Source organism: Cydia splendana, chromosome Z, assembly GCF_910591565.1.
Source record: "Cydia splendana chromosome Z, ilCydSple1.2, whole genome shotgun sequence".
In the NCBI taxonomy this organism is placed as follows: Eukaryota; Metazoa; Arthropoda; class Insecta; order Lepidoptera; family Tortricidae; genus Cydia; species Cydia splendana.
Genome location: NC_085987.1, coordinates 28,412,472 through 28,430,213, shown reverse-complemented (window position 1 = coordinate 28,430,213; position 17,742 = coordinate 28,412,472). Strand labels below are relative to the sequence as shown.

Here is a 17,742-nt window from a genome sequence, read left to right as displayed (position 1 = left end):
TTTCGTAAACGTAGCTCAAACAGTTATTGATAAATTAACTTATCATATTTACAATGCATTTATTTTACTTGGAATGTAATTCAAATTCAAGATTTGACTTGGCTGGTTTTTGCGTACAGGTTTTATTATATTGGCTCATGTTATTTTTCATAATTTTGGTTTGTTGGTAAAAAATAGCAAAGTCACATCTTGAACACGGTTTACATCCCAAGTGAAATAAATGCATTGTAAAAATGACTTTCTACACAGAACATGGCACCCATGATAAAATATCTTTTTTTGTATGCGAATTCGACAACGCATACGTGAATACTCGTACTTCATATTGAACTTGGCTCTCATTTCACATTTATGTTTTCGATGGGATAAATATATTTCAATCTAAGAACATACCCCCAAACCTGAAAAATTAATTTTGAGATTTAAGGAATTAAATTGTTTGAAGTCCTTGCGTGTCATATATCAATTTAACGCAATTACGTGTAAGTAGGCCGATTTGCTGTAGTTGTTGGCCACCCTATAGTAATTGGCCACTTTTAACGAGACTGGGCTATAATGGGATATGGTATGGCAGCAATGACATGAATGAAAAATAAAAATCATGCAATTTTCATACCTACTTTGGTTTCGTCCACAAAATTTTATTTAAATTTTGTCATTGAATTGTAATTTTAAGCGAAGGTACACAAGATTTCAAGAAATCTTACTTTTATATCTACGCTACTCTTCTGATGCTAGTACTTGCTATTATGTTGTTAATACTGTGTAATTTAGGAGTTCTCCTTTATATCTACGCTACTCTTCTGATGCTAGTACTTGCTATTATGTTGTTAATACTGTGTAATTTAGGAGTTCTCCAACTAATAGAAACCTTACAAGTTACACATTTTGTTCACCAACTAATACATATAAGCCTTTGGTAAGATTGGAAATAACAATATAAAAATTAATCAGAAAGCTTGAAAACTTTTCAATGAAAAGTCTATCGTTTAATTTTATTTCTAGTTCAATATTATTATTCATCGATAGTTGATAATTTTCACTACGGCTTTCCGTTATTTTATTACCTCTAAAGGCACTTCATTCTCTAAGACGGCTTAGGCTATGATTGGCGCTCAAAAATGTAAGGTACAGTCAGCATAAAAGTAACGTATCAGACTATGCGCCAAAACTCTATAAAACGTAACAAAGAGAGATCTACATGTGGAACGATTGGACTGTGGCAGATGCTTTTGGCGGGTTGTTTTATCGTCTACTATTGATGCTGACTATATCTACATTATGTTAATAGGTACTTACTTAGCATAAACAACCTGAGTCCACATAATAACACACAGAACATCAAATCACAAAATCTTATTTTCAGGGTTGAATAGTCACTTATTCACATTTTTTTCCGTATCAACAGAATACACCGTATATGGAAGAACGGCATACTGATTATGAACTACACAAATAACACTATCGTACAATATATGGATATCCAAAGGAGCAATCAAGTGGGGGACCGAGCGACAAGAATCATCCATATCAAAGGTAGATTACGTGATAAGTTTGTAGTGTATCGCGGCGGACGCGACAGGAAGCGCAAATCTAAATACTAGCGGAACATGGACGAACTGCGTACAAACAGACTATTGGCCGCATCAAACAACCGCTCTCAATGTTATACTCTAAACCAACTGACATCTACTTAATCGTTTCAAGTTTACCTGATACCTGCAAGTATTTAGCGTTTAATCACATCCCGTTTAACAATTACCTTATTTAGTTAATGTACTTGAATTTGACTATTTAAATAATTATAATAATCTGATGCCAAGGCGAGGATGCCGGCGATAAGATAAAGGTATAACGTAGTGATAAATTTACATGGATAGAATACTTAATATATTTTGAATCGTATTCTATTTAAATACATATATAACTGAAGTGTAAATATAAAGTGAACATAATCATATTATTTTTTATAATTTCTTTTCATATATTATAGTTTGATATATCTTCATTTTGAATAACGTAATACAAAGCATATACTACTATATTACCTAATCAACGACATAAATAATGTTATTATTGATATAATGGTTATAGGGTATATTAATTGTTATAAGTACACTGCCATAATTATTACATACTCTAATAGTACATTACTACAGAGGCCGGGACTAAAGGGGTTGCCGGCCGAAGAAATATAGACGGACGAGCGAAGCTAGGCCGGATAGGTCTGAGCGCGGGCAACCCCATTTCCCGCCGAGGTATGTATAGTGCTTTTCTCAAACATGCAATGAAATAAATAAAATAAAAAATCCACGAAACCCAAGTTTTATTTATCTTAGAAAAAACTAAAAGTAAACTACACCCAAAATATAACCAATACCTATATCATTATCACGCGTATGTTTTACACGAGTCGTGTATTTTTACTACCCGTATATTTTCATGTATCTTTGATTTTTTCGCCTTGTATCCGTCTGACTGTCGTTTTCGTCACATAAGTTTACATAGTCTTTCATGTTGATATCATGTTTCACATACATCGTTGATTTATGCATGGAGTAAATAAGTATAATTTCCACAGTGTTGACGAATTTGTAGTTACATTCATTTAAAATATGCCACAAAACTGTTTCTAATAAACTGTAAGCCATTTTTCTTAGTTTCTCAAATAATAAAATTGCCATAAGCATACAACCATATACATACTTCGTCTTTGACTTGGCGGCAGAGGCAGCAAGTTATTAAAATCAATTCTGCTTACGCTGCCAATTCCAACACCTACGATTACAATTCATATTAATTTCATTATTTCGTCGGAACTCATATTAAAGTAAAAAAATCAACAACGCACCATAAATCCAATAAAACAGAATGAATATTTTTCAACTTTACCTCCATAACAATTTAAAAAATATAACTACGCGTGTTTGAGTAGACCTTTTTACCGCTAACGTTTAGATGAAATATTTTAAATGTTTTTATTTGTGTAGTTAAATTTATAATTTAAAATTATAAAATTATAGAATGTATTATTTATTAAGTTCATGTTGATTTTATACAAATAAAACTGCAAATTATAGCAAACATTGTTTTTTGTATTTTTTTATAGGCGTAGTGGCAGAGTGTCATTACGAACCATAAAGCAAATACTGCCTCTAGTTTTTTTTTATGGATGAATGCCACGATGCTGTGTCACAAATATCTGTAAAATGAAAATTAAAAAAGAGGACTTTGCCGGCCTAGGCCTGCAAGTTGTGTATGAAATTCCTTTAACGACCTTTTGTCCTAGCCGCACCTGAAACGTCATACTTCGCAGCCTATTATAAGGAACATAACATCAATATTTCATTGCATGTTAAAGAAAAACATATTTGTTCTAACTAGTGACATTATATAATTATTATATGTAGGTCTCAACAGAAACAAAAGGCTCACAGAAAAATGGGTTAGGTTAGGTTAAAACTGGGATCCCACAAAAAGAATATCTAGCAAATAGTGGGTTAGGTTAGAACCCCGTAACCGTAACCGTAACCCCGTATAAAAATAATAGTTTTGTATTGTATAAAGTATTACGTTATAATAAAATTGTATAACATAACAAAAGCCATTATACAATACCTATTACGTTCTTATACTAGGTAGTTAAAAATTATATACAAATAGGCATTATATCAACTACAATTTAGATATATCATAATATAACAAAATCGACGTATGTTAATAATTACATTATAACAATTATGAATATATGAAATGGAATTATAGCAAGTGTGCACGCTGCTCGCACGTTTTTAAGTGGTCCGGATTTCGAATTTTTTGTAAAAATAGATGTAAAAAACGCTTTTAATTCGGTCGATCGCGGTGCTCTGCTAGCAGCGGTGAAAAAGAACTGCCAGACCTCTACAAATACATTTGGCAATGTTACGGAGCACCGTCAAGTGGAGAAAACATCATTTCATCGAGCATGGGCTGCCAACAAGGGGACCCGCTTGGGCCAGCCATCTTTAGTCTAGTCATCCACCCAATCATATCAGATTTAAAGTCCAAATTCAACATATGGTATTTAGACGACGGATCCCTTGGAGGAGACGCTGTAACTGTTTTAGAAGATTTAATATGTATCGAAGAAAAGATCTCATAAATAGGACTCTCACTAAATTATACCAAATGTGATTTTTTTTTCCCTGAACGCCTTCCTTCGGGGGTACCTAATGATTCTCCGATAAACTTTTAGCAGATCATCGATTCGCCGACAACGATTCGCCGAACATCGTTTCGCAGAGTCATTTATTTGTCAATGTAACTTCTGGTCAACTAACGTTACGTAGACTCTTGGTTCACATACCGTTCAGTTTGCTTCTGTGTAAATTCGCAGAACTATTATTGGACGATTTCCATTTGGCAGAGTAATCGTTTCGTTTAAGCAATGTTTAGTCGAATAACGTTTCACATTTTACATATAAGTCGTTATTTTCGAAACAAAAGAATGAAATAAAATATTATCATTTTTTAAGTAAATGCGTTAAGTATAATTACTTATGTATATAAAGTTACGAAGAAGTTAGCGAATATGTGTGTCAAACTCGTGGTAAGGCTACAGTTGCACTTCATGAAATTGGTGGATTTCAGGAGGAAATGCTTGAGTTACTTTAGAAAATACCGAAATCATAATACACATGCCTTTAAAAATTGAGGGGTTCCGTCAATTCCTCATGGATTACAACATCAGATCAGAACTAAAATTATTATGGGAATACCTCGCAGGTAACTTTTTTCAAACAAAAAAAGAATAACTCAAATCGGACCATGGGTGCTGGAATAATCGCTAAACATACTACTTAAAAAAAATCATCATCATTATCATCAATTCATCAACAATCATCATCATCGGGTGCACTTCATCAATAATTGAAATCTCACCTTATTTTATAATTTTTTTTAGCATTAGAAAGAAGGTAACCGACGTTGACATGTCTTTTAATTGAAAAACGCTTTTTAAAAATCAGTAACTAAGTATTACTTATGAAAGCAGAAGAATATAAATGATCGTATTAGATTCGTGAATGTTACATATTTGCCATGACTTATTTTTAAAAAGAGTTTTTCATTTAAAAGACACGTCAAGATTGTTTACCGTTTTTCTAATGCTAAAAAAACGAACATTCAATATTAATGCCAAATGAACATTCGACCTATTGTGTTTCGACCAATGGTTTCTCGGGTAATTATGACAGTTACTAAATGCTAATTCTACGAATAGTAAATATGCGTATCAATGTTCTGCTTATTGACTACTCTCGCAAATGACTATTATGCGTAACGAGATTCGGCGAATCGTTACTCTGCCAAACAACCCGTCTGCGAATCGTTGTCGGCGAAACAAAAATCGGCGTATTTTTTTTCGGAATATCAATAGGGCAACTTCCTGGGTACCTAATGATTCTCCGATAAACTTTTAGCAGATCATCGATTCGCCGACAACGATTCGCCGAACATCGTTTCGCAGAGTCATTTATTTGTCAATGTAACTTCTGGTCAACTAACGTTACGTAGACTCTTGGTTCACATACCGTTCAGTTTGCTTCTGTGTAAATTCGCAGAACTATTATTGGACGATTTCCATTTGGCAGAGTAATCGTTTCGTTTAAGCAATGTTTAGTCGAATAACGTTTCACATTTTACATATAAGTCGTTATTTTCGAAACAAAAGAATGAAATAAAATATTATCATTTTTTAAGTAAATGCGTTAAGTATAATTACTTATGTATATAAAGTTACGAAGAAGTTAGCGAATATGTAGTGTCAAACTCGTGGTAAGGCTACAGTTGCACTTCATGAAATTGGTGGATTTCAGGAGGAAATGCTTGAGTTACTTTAGAAAATACCGAAATCATAATACACATGCCTTTAAAAATTGACGGGTTCCGTCAATTCCTCATGGATTACAACATCAGATCAGAACTAAAATTATTATGGGAATACCTCGCAGGTAACTTTTTTCAAACAAAAAAAGAATAACTCAAATCGGACCATGGGTGCTGGAATAATCGCTAAACATACTACTTAAAAAAAATCATCATCATTATCATCAATTCATCAACAATCATCATCATCGGGTGCACTTCATCAATAATTGAAATCTCACCTTATTTTATAATTTTTTTTAGCATTAGAAAGAAGGTAACCGACGTTGACATGTCTTTTAATTGAAAAACGCTTTTTAAAAATCAGTAACTAAGTATTACTTATGAAAGCAGAAGAATATAAATGATCGTATTAGATTCGTGAATGTTACATATTTGCCATGACTTATTTTTAAAAAGAGTTTTTCATTTAAAAGACACGTCAAGATTGTTTACCGTTTTTCTAATGCTAAAAAAACGAACATTCAATATTAATGCCAAATGAACATTCGACCTATTGTGTTTCGACCAATGGTTTCTCGGGTAATTATGACAGTTACTAAATGCTAATTCTACGAATAGTAAATATGCGTATCAATGTTCTGCTTATTGACTACTCTCGCAAATGACTATTATGCGTAACGAGATTCGGCGAATCGTTACTCTGCCAAACAACCCGTCTGCGAATCGTTGTCGGCGAAACAAAAATCGGCGTATTTTTTTTTCGGAATATCAATAGGGCACCTTCCTTCGGACATAAAAAATGACTTTTTGACAAATTTTAACGAAGTTTTACCAAATATTTCAGTTCACTCAAAATCATCCCTCACTCTTTTGGGCTGACCAATCTTTGGCGAAGCTATCGCACCTGTTATCAACTGTAAACTAAATCTATTTAACAGTACATCAGAGTTACTTTTCAAATGAAACCCGCATATAGCTCTCTTCATCATCCGTTTCTGTCTATTCACCCCAAGATTCATGTATCTGCTACGCACCTGCCCAATTTGGAAGTTTCCCTCTATTTTTTCTTCCATAGATACCTCCCTTCAGGCCACGCTATCCAAAATTTTAAATATACAGTTTGATACTACGTCATGGACCCAGGCGGTTCTCCCAATTAGGTTTGGGGGGCTCGGAATTTGCACTTCGGCCAGCTCGGCTTTACCTGCTTTTCTGTCTTCCGTGTACGGCTCGCTGTCTCTCATCCTCCACAAACCTTCCACAGATACTCGATGACGAGGTAGCGAGCCTCAGAGAGGCCAGAGAAGCATGGTGTCAGTCATGCCCGAGTGCGGACATCCCAGACGCCAGGCACATTGAACGGGCTTGGGACTCCCCACGCCTAGAGGTAGTCCATGCCACACTTATAGAAAACAGCCCGGACGACTTTGATCACGCTCGAATTCTGGCAGTTTCGGCCCTCGAGTCGGGCCACTGGTTACGGGCTCTCCCTTCTACAATACGCACGTTTCTGGACCCAAGTAGCCTAAGAATAGCAATAGGCTTAAAGCTTGGGTCCAGAATATGTGTTTCCCACACATGTGCCTGCGGCAAAAGCGTGGACCAGCTGGGCCGGCTTGGCCTCTCTTGCGCAAAAAGCGGCGGCCGCATATATCGCCACGGCACTGTAAACGATTTGGTCCGTCGCGCGCATGCCACCTTCTCTGTGCCTGCAGTTTTAGAACCAGTGGACATGGCTAGAGACGACGGCAGGCGTCCCGACGGAGCCACGTTGGTGCCGTGGAAATTAGGAAGAGCCCTGGTGTGGGACGTGACGTGCGTTGACACCCTTGCACAGTCGCACATCGAGCCGACCCGCATCCAGGCTGGCGCTGCGGCTGACCATGCCCAGATTCTCAAGCGCCGCAAATACTCGACCTTAGTTAACGACTATGAGTTTGCGGCGCTTGCAGTTGAGACTCTGGGACCTTGGTCTGGTCATCCGACATGAAGGCATTTATGAAAGCTTTGTCGGCGCGGCTGGTCGATTCCACAGGGGACCGTAGGGCTGGCGCGTACCTCTCTCAGCGTATCGCCCTAGCGGTACAGAGAGGTAACGCCGCCAGTGTAATGGGGTCCATGCCGCAGGCCGAACTGTTTGACGGGGCATTTCTTTTATGACTGGGCCCTTTATAGGTTTTTTTTTTATATTTTATTTATAGGTAGGTACTAATTTATTTACAATTAGTTTAATTTTTAAGTAGTTATACTTATTTAATGCTAGTTTAGTTTTTATTTAGTTTTTCTTGTTTCATTTTATTTCTCCTATTGTATCGTGTCAAGTGTATGATAGTTTTTCTATAATTATATTAAGGTGGTTCTACTTGCTCGAATTTCATACAAACTTTCTTGTTAACTCACTACTATTCTGTAGGGTGTCTTCACTTGAATACGTAATGTTTGGGTAGTATATATATTTCTTACTGCGCCAAAGTACCAAAATACTAGACATTGATTAATATTTTTAAGAAAAAAGCCTTTGAAAATTAGTAAAATTTTGCCCCATTGCTTGTTTGTGTGAGTGATGCTTATAGTATAGGTGTAATTCTAACATGGCGACTTCTTTGACAAGCAATCATTTTTAATTTATCAAAGGTGTAAGAGATGGCATTCTAAAACCTGAACACAGGTTACCTGTGTATTTTGTTTTATCTTCACTCAATAGAGGCAGATAAATTTAATGCACAAAGCATGTTATGAGTATACTCATTTAAGTCTCCTTTTTCTGATATAATTTCATTCCCAGATGTAATATAACTTATATTATATATTAAAATACATTTATATAACTATACATTTAATAGAATTAAAGGTCAGTCCAAACAATCATTCGCGTAACGGTCGTCCACCGAAAAGCCTTGTGAATTCTGTTTTCGTTTCGGCAGAAATATAAATAAATGTTCTCTGGAAGCCTATATTTATTCTTACAATGATTTTTAAACTAAAGTAGCTATATTTTACTCGAAAATATTTATTGGGAGCAAAATGTCATCTTCTTGTAAATAAACAAGATTCTATATGTTCTGCTTGCGCATAACAATAGTACATTAAACCAAGGGATCATTTCTGCCGAAATCATCAATGATCACCTCGGCAGAAATGATGCCTTTCACCCGAGTTAAACACTTCGCATACAAGGAAAGTAAAATGCATGTGCTTTTTTTTTTTAAAACATGACTAAGTATAAATAGTTTTTATAGTATTTTTGTAGGATACTTTCAATTAACAATTTAGCCAAAAGTATCGTTATTTATGGAATGGGGAGTCAAATATCAGAATGGAAATTATATGAAAAATCCATTTATACCCAAATTTCAATTGCTTATCGTAAAAAAATCGTACTTGGAATTGGAACCAAAAATGCTCTAGTGCAGAAACGTATCATTTTCTGCACAACTTTAAGAATAACAATGACCCTCTTTCAAATCATGAGAAATGAAAACGGATATTTCTTGTTTTCTTTGCAAGCATTTTTCTCTCAATAATTTAATCAATTTGCAGCATAGAAAATCGTCATAAATTTATAATCATAAATATCAAAATATAAAAGGACATACATTTTTAGAAGAATTCTAGTTATTCCCCGGGCGACGTTGCCAAATGGTTTGAAAAGGCAACATGCTCGCAACGTTCGGATGTCGGTAAGTCGACAATGAAAAATTCTATTTCAAACTTGATATTTTTGACAGTAATGGGTTACTTAAATATAATAAGAAGGCATGTTTCGCCCGGATCTACTATGGTCAAATGGTCTAGTGGCTTCTAGCTATTGAGTATAAGTCTATGTCTAAGTTGAACAGCGTTGCCGAGTTCAAATCACGAACAAAGACTGAATTATTTTTGTTTTTATTTATTTATTTTATTTCTTTTTTTTTTGCTTTTTATTACCTTATGCGACTGGCAAATATCAATGGATATTTCAAAAAAAAAAAATTTTTTAATTGAAGAACAGATGATAATGATACGAAAAGTTTAGTAGGAAATACAATATGTAATATAAACAAAAAAAAATATAAACTAAAATTAAAAACTACATAAAGCTAAAACTAACTACAACATAAACTAAAATTCAAAAAATTCTAAATATGTATATTTATTTGACAACTTAAATTACAGAGGGGCAGTACCTACAGTGATCCCCACACTAGGTTTAGCCTGTAATGTGGGGATCTAAGCGAAATACAAATTATTATTTCGTACATAAGTTCCGAAAAACTCATTGGTACGAGCCGGGGATTGAACCCGCGACCTCCGGATTGAAAGTCGCACGCTCTTACCGCTAGGCCACCAGCGCTTATATGTGCAACCATATATAGGCAAATAAACGAGTTCGCATCCCATCATAATCACAATATTATATTATGTTTAAAGAACACTATTCTGTTTTTTCTGTTTCTCATTACTTCCTCAGAAATGTGACTCACACGCCAGCTTACTTAGTAGTGTTAGTACAGTCGCCATCAGATATATCGGAGCGTCCGAGGTGCTCACAAATATCTGAACACGCACTCTAACGCCTTGACAATAGAGGCGTGTTCAGACATTTGTGAGCGCCTTATCCGCCCCGATATATCTGATGGCGACTGTACTAAGCTAACATTAAAAGCGTTTTTGTAATTTTAGATAAAATAATTTGCGTCATTTTCAATTGATAATAAGAATAAAAACATATAATCTATAAAACTTTTTATAAAATAATAAAAAAAAAATTAAGCACTGTCGGGATTTGAACCCAGATTCATTGATACTCTAGCTAAAATTTATTCAAAACAGATAGACCGGGAGATAGTGACACATTTTACTGGGTCATTTGTACCAGTATGGCGGTTCGTCAGGGGTCTAAGCATGTAATGAAGGAAAGAAAATGCTATGACCATAGCGCTGGTACCGGCGGCCCAATCGCGTGGGCGTTAGTCGAACGTGTCGGATAAAATACGAGTGTCGAACGATTTGTACCACAAAAATCCTCGTATTATTCGATAGTCCATAAAAAAGAAGTAGGCGGTAGCGTAATGCCATACTTCTCCGGTGTGACTTACAGCCCGCCATACTGAGGCGAACACGTTAATTAAAAAAAAACAATTCAACCATTTGTACCAAGCTAATTTTTGCACAGGTGATCATCGTCGAGCAGCCATTCATGGACATCACCATGCCATACTTTTCGGATGGTTCCAAATGCCCGCCATACCGCCGCAAGGGAGTTAATTTTTTTTTTTATTGCTAAACTATTTGTATCATCTTGAATTTTTTTTTTCAACACTTTCTGTGTGATCATAAATAGAAATCTCATAATGCCATACCTGTAGGAGGTGGCAAATGTGCACAATATTTTTTTTTTATTGTAAGATTTTATTCGTATTTTTGACGATTTGTACCAGTATGGCACTAATTTTTCCTGAAAGTTTAAGTTTTACCGAATATAAATCCAAAATTTCAAAGACGTAGGTGGCGGCAATCTTGTCTTATAACTATATATTATGTTGAATAATATTGTACGGCTACCACCGCTCGAACGATTTCTCGAATCATAGAGATCTCGGCTCATCGTGCTGTAAACCTCCATTCACCATTAAATTACATCAAATCTACCACTGTGTTGCCAGTAAAATGAAACGTTTTATTAATAGTAAATATATTTATCGGCGGAAGAATGCACATAAGTAAATAAATTACTAGTAATTAAAAATACAATATTTAAATGCTTATTTTAAATAATCAGTCTTCTAAAAAGCTGTCCCATGAATTAATATTGAATTATAACTATTTTGAGGTAGAAAAGTTCGTATTGAATTGGTAATACTTCAGGTCCTTAGAGAATATAACCAACGGAGTGGTCATTAACAGGCGTTCCCCTCTGTCGAAAAAAGGCGGCCAATGGTCGACATAGAGCGAATGTGGAAGCTCCAGCCCCCTGGTTACGGTATAGGCTAATTTTTCAACACTAAAAAAACCCTGTAGAAAATAATTTTTTCGAGGGTGGCACCACCTTGGCACTTCACCATAAGTACGGTGTAATTTTCCCAAACGTTTTTTTTCCAACGTTCGTAAATTTAAAATGCCATACTGTAACAATTCGTTCCATTTTTTTAAATTCATATCTTGCTTGAGTGTGACAATCTTCCGCCCCATGGTAACAGTAGATATGGGATATTTTTTTTAGGTAGAATTTTACCCAAACGATCCGGATACAAAGATGCCATACTGTAACAAATGATTTTATGTCTTGTACTTTGAAAACCCGTCGAAATATCAACTTTTTCAAGTATGGTGCCCCTTTTTCCCCCTATTAGAAGTATGGCAAATACAATAATGGTCACATTGCATCATCTAATTTCCAAAAATCCAAATGCCATACTGGTACAAATCGTCAAATTTTTTTTTATTTTTTAAGTCTTGGCTTAAGTCTCACAGTCGTCCGCCCCGTAGTTATAATCCGGAATAATTTATTTTTAGGTATAATTGTATCCAATCAAACAGAATATGATGATGCCATGCTGTAAAAAAATATTTTACGTATTGTATAGTCGTATTTTTGAAACGTGTCGATTAAATAAGTTTTTCAAGTATGGCAGCACTTTTTCCCCCTACTATAAGTATGGCAATTATAATAACGGTCACATTTTATCAAATACTCTCCAAAAATTTAAATGCAATACTGGTACAAATCGTTTAGCAAAAAAAAAAAAATTAACTTCCTTGCGGCGGTATGGCGGGCATTTGGAACCATCCGAAAAGTATGGCATGGTGATGTCCATGAATGGCTGCTCGACGATGATCACCTGTGCAAAAATTAGCTTGGTACAAATGGTTGAATTGTTTTTTTTTAATTAACGTGTTCGCCTCAGTATGGCGGGCTGTAAGTCACACCGGAGAAGTATGGCATTACGCTACCGCCTACTTCTTTTTTATGGACTATCGAATAATACGAGGATTTTTGTGGTACAAATCGTTCGACACTCGTATTTTATCCGACACGTTCGACTAACGCCCACGCGATTGGGCCGCCGGTACCAGCGCTATGGTCATAGCATTTTCTTTCCTTCATTACATGCTTAGACCCCTGACGAACCGCCATACTGGTACAAATGACCCAGTAAAATGTGTCACTATCTCCCGGTCTAAGATGTTGTGGGTGCCACAAGCACATGACAATCAACGTCTGAAAATACGTATCAGTTGGTTCTAAGTTACTTGTCAATGTCTCAAATAAGAATTTAAATTCTAAATTGTTCTTCCTAAAAATATTCATGCGCTGCACTGCGCCCTCTAGGTTACTTTACTGTAACATTACAAATCTACTGACACTAGACACTGACTTTAGGTATGTGAGTGTGCGTGAATGCAAGATATTGCAATATTTTGCAGTTTTATTCTCTGATTATTTAGATTAGACACTGTTGAGTATAACATGTTTCGATTTGGACGTAATATTTTTTATTGTTTTCGCCAATATCAACACATCTTATGAAACTGTTTATATTTTGGGAGAAACGGTGAAAATCCACAATTCGTGCACACTGACGCCATCTTTTGGCTGATAATCGGCATCCCATCCCTAGACATCCACCTTAAACACTACACACCCATTTTGAGAATCAATTATGACAGATGAATGAAAACTAAAAGAAGAGAAATTATGATAAATGATAGTAAAAATGATAATAAATTACCTGTGGAAGAATGTATAACCCTGTACTTTTAAACATGTTAATTCATTGCAATTAATATTTTTTTTTGATATTTAATATTTTAAATATCTGGGAGCTTTGCTAGGAAAACATATGAAAACTCAAAATGCGCGTTTTCCCAGAGATAAGACCTAGCTAGATCCATTTTTCGCCCCCGAACACCCCCATATAGCAAATTTCATCGAAATCTTAGAGCCGTTTCCGAGATCCCCGAAATATTATATATAAATAAATATACAAGAATTGCTCGTTTAAAGGTATAAGATTTACAATTTGCAGGTCCAAGTTAACAAGCAAGAATGGAATTTAAGGAGATAATGGTTTGAATTTGGTATGACGCCGGTTTCTAGGTAATTGCAATGAACAGAGAACCGGAAGCTACGGGAAGCGCCACAAAGAGGGAGGGAAACAGATGATGTGGGCATCACCATTGTTGTCAATTCGGGTCGCGCGGCAAACAATTACGATAATTGACACTTAACAACAATAAGTATCTAATACACCTTAAATATGTAACGTTATATAAGTAACTCTATACGCCAAAGCTTCCAACCCATGAGTATTGATTGTAGAAAAGATGGAAGAAAAGAAAAATGTGCTCTCGAATTTGACAACTGAGGTAGGTGGCGTTGTATGTTTCGTGGTAACTGGATTAACAAAACGTAAACTTATTGGCGTCATATACGTAACCTGTCAAATTTGAAGCAATATTTTCTCTTCAATTTTGTTTGTATATGGCCGACTAAGTTAAGTAGGAACATGTATTCGGCTATATATATATAGACTAGTATTTGCCCTGTGCGCGGGGCCCGAGGGCCCCGCGGTGCGCGTGTTGTTGTTTGTGCTGTTGTTAGTGTTGTTGTTTATGTGTTGTTGTTATTGGTGCTGTTGTTTGTGCTGTTGTAATTGTGTAGTAGTTTGTTTTCCAAAGGGAAAAAGAAATAAAGTTGTACTTTTGCTAGGACGAAACGATCCGCATGCGAGCACTTCATTCCCGCAGCTCGGCCTTCGGCCTCGCGTGCTTGGGAGCTCGTAAGGGACGCTCCGGGCCTTCGGCCCTACGCGGAGCTCGGCTTTCGGCCTTCGCGAGCCTCGACGCTTCGCCGTCGGGCCTTCGGCCCGCCGGCTTCGCTTATCAAGACAGTTGACTTTGTAGACCGCTTGGAGGAACTGCATTTACGCAGCTCGGCCTTCGGCCTCGCGTTTTGGGAGTCGGGGTGGCGGCTCCGGGCCTTCGGCCCTCCGCCGGGGTCAGCCTTCGGCCTCCCGGCCTGAAGCTCGCCCTTCGGGCTCGCTTAACACACTTTTTGTATAGGATTTTGCTTTGTTCGTCATTCCCGCAGCTCGGCCTTCGGCCTCGCCCAAAATTACTGGAGGTGGGGCACGCTTGGACATTCGGGGTGAAGCTCCGGGCCTGACGGCCCTCCGCGGGGTCGGCCTTCGGCCTCCCGGCCTGAAGCTCGCCCTTCGGGCTCGCTTAACCTACTTGGAAATTTGACTATTGCCCGTGCCCGCGCCGTTTTGGACTTTTCCAAAATTTTTTTTTCACATGGTAATCTTGGGCCCCCAGGCTCGCCGCATGCCAAATCTCAGCACGCTCGGACCAACTTGAAAAAAAAAAAAAAAAAATAATCGGCCATTTTGAAAATTTTTAAATGCAGTTTTATTTCTCTCGGGGCCCTCTATGACATTTGGTCGAGCACCCCCCACCTATCACGCACCGTTTAAGAGTTGCCATACAAAATTAAAATGACCATTATTTCCGCCATCCTGCATTTTTTCCAAAAATTTTTTTTTTTCATATGAATCTAGAGGCCTCTATCTCTCGCCGTGCCAAATCTCAGCGCGCTCGGACCAACTTGAAAAAATTAAAAAAAAAAAATCGGCCCGTTTGAAAAATTTTAAATGCAGTTTGTTTTGTCTCGGGGCCCTCTATGACATTCGGTCGAGCACCCCCCACCTATCTCGCACCGTTTAAAAGTTGCCATACAAAATAAAAGTGGCCATTTTTCCGCCATCTTGGATTTTTTCGAAATTTTTTTTTCCCATACGAATCTAGAGGACCCCGAGATTCCGTGACCAAAATTTCAGCGCGCTAGGACAAACTTGAAAAAATTAAAAAAAAAAAGTCGGCCATTTTGAAAAAAAAATGGTGGCTTCAAAAACTGCCAGGGTCCCTCTATGACATTTGGTCGAGCACCCCCCACCTAGGTTTCACCGTTACGCCGGGCCGTTGAACATTTTTCTGACCGGAAGCGGTAGACCAAAAGTCGGAATTTTCTGGAGGTCGTGAGACCACCCTCTATACGACCGTACCATAGTCAAATACCCCACGAACCTCCTTCTGGGAGAACAATCGTGTCAATCAATCAGTCGTGTTGCGGCTTTAAATAAGATTAAAACAGACTTGGACTTTTCGTTTAGAAAACTTAGACTTTTCGTGAAACAAAGTATGATGTTTATTTTTGACGCTTTACAACTAAAAGCAATGACTACACGAAATTCTTAGTGTGCTTACGAACAGAGTAACAACTTGACAATACCGACTTACATTGACAATATACTTATATGTTAATGTACATAAAAAAACATAAACGTGTATAGTTTATTACCGCACACGCTTCTACATTATAAGCACCTGAAAACGTCTCGACAGCAACTTGAGCAACAATATCTTTTGTCCATTCCTCGACGAGCATGTGCAAACACCTCCACGCCACCAAACGACTGATCGCACTATCGTATCCAAGGAATTAGATAACGAATGTCAAAGATAAAAGATGACTAACGATAACAGACGACCAGTAACAACTAGTACTCTACAACACAATTCATAATAAGATAATTACTTCTCCAGATAATATTACACAAAAAACTCACCTTCGTTAAGCTAATGTTTTCTACCGTTTTAATATAGGTATTACATAGGAAAAACTGTACTCCTCCTGGCATAAATTTGACTCGGACAGACAATATCTAAATACTCACAAACTTATTTATTTTGGAATCTATGCCACTTGAAACGTTATTAGATCGAAGTGAATTAGTGATAAAAGTTAAGAGCGAAATATAAAATCTGTTACAAAACCAATGCTTAGTTTTGAACTTTGTGATTAAACTGCATATAGGTATACATTGGGTTAAAGTTAGGTTAAATAGTTACCGAATATTGGAATTGAATAGTTTTAACATAACCTAAAATTCAAGGTTTGTCCGCTACCGACGCTATACTTAATCCTCATGGTATATTAATTACATAACAGAAAAAGAGATGAGCTTAAGGCTCGGCCGCCAACCTCAATTCCCTACAACTTATAGGTGGTGCGCTAACGTGCCCAACATGCGCTCGAGTATTTAGCAAGAAAATAGGAGCCACCGGAGCGTGAGCCACCTAAGGGCGCACCAGAGAGTGGATCAGCTACACTCTAATAACACGAGTTAAAAATTGCCTACTCCAGAGCACACAGTCGCTGTGGCCGAAATCGGTCAGGAGAGCATCATATTAGATACTGTTACAACACACGTCGGAAACCTGGGGTTCCTAAGATAAGCAGTGGTCAAAGATCAGCCCAAATTGTTCACTTGCATTGAGAGTTTATCAGTCACAGTACTCTCTAAGAAGTCTAAGAGGAGGACGTATTATGAAATTTTACATTCGCATGCAATATGGAGAGAATAGACGATAGTCTCACCCGCTAAAACCTCTTCTCTGCTTTCCAGGACTAGCAGCGGTTACACTACCACCTGGGTCCGAGTTGGATGCCTCTGTGAACAAAATATATAAATTTTAAGAAAGGTATGTTAACACACAAAGGTATAATCGGTTGCATATAAGTAAATTTGTGACGATCACAGATATAGATTCTTAATTTTAATTTATGTTTGTAGCATTATCAGTGTTTGAGTTCGTATTCGCCCGATATGGATGTAAAAGTGACGTTCTCTTCGTCACTAAAGAGAGTACGGACAACCGTACTGTAGAATGGGAATAAAGGAAAGGCACGATAAAAGCAACAATAAAGCTGGAAATTCATTGAGCGAATTGCTTGGAGATGAAAGAAGATTACGTCGAAAGCTTAATAAATTGGTTGTTTTATGCATACACGTTCTTCAATTCCAAAGAAAGCCAGGGTATTTAAATAGA

The 17,742-nt window shown here is 36.9% G+C and overlaps 1 protein-coding gene across 1 annotated transcript in view; it reads right to left on the bottom strand.

Annotated features, from left to right (window-relative positions):
- LOC134804909 (triple functional domain protein) overlaps positions 1-17,742 on the bottom strand; it is a 170,114-nt gene that overhangs the window by 36,088 nt on the left and 116,284 nt on the right. Inside the window, exon 29 of the mRNA XM_063778229.1 lies at positions 17,291-17,363. Within this exon, the coding sequence (XP_063634299.1) occupies positions 17,291-17,363 (73 nt within the window). The remainder of the gene's footprint in view (positions 1-17,290; positions 17,364-17,742) is intronic.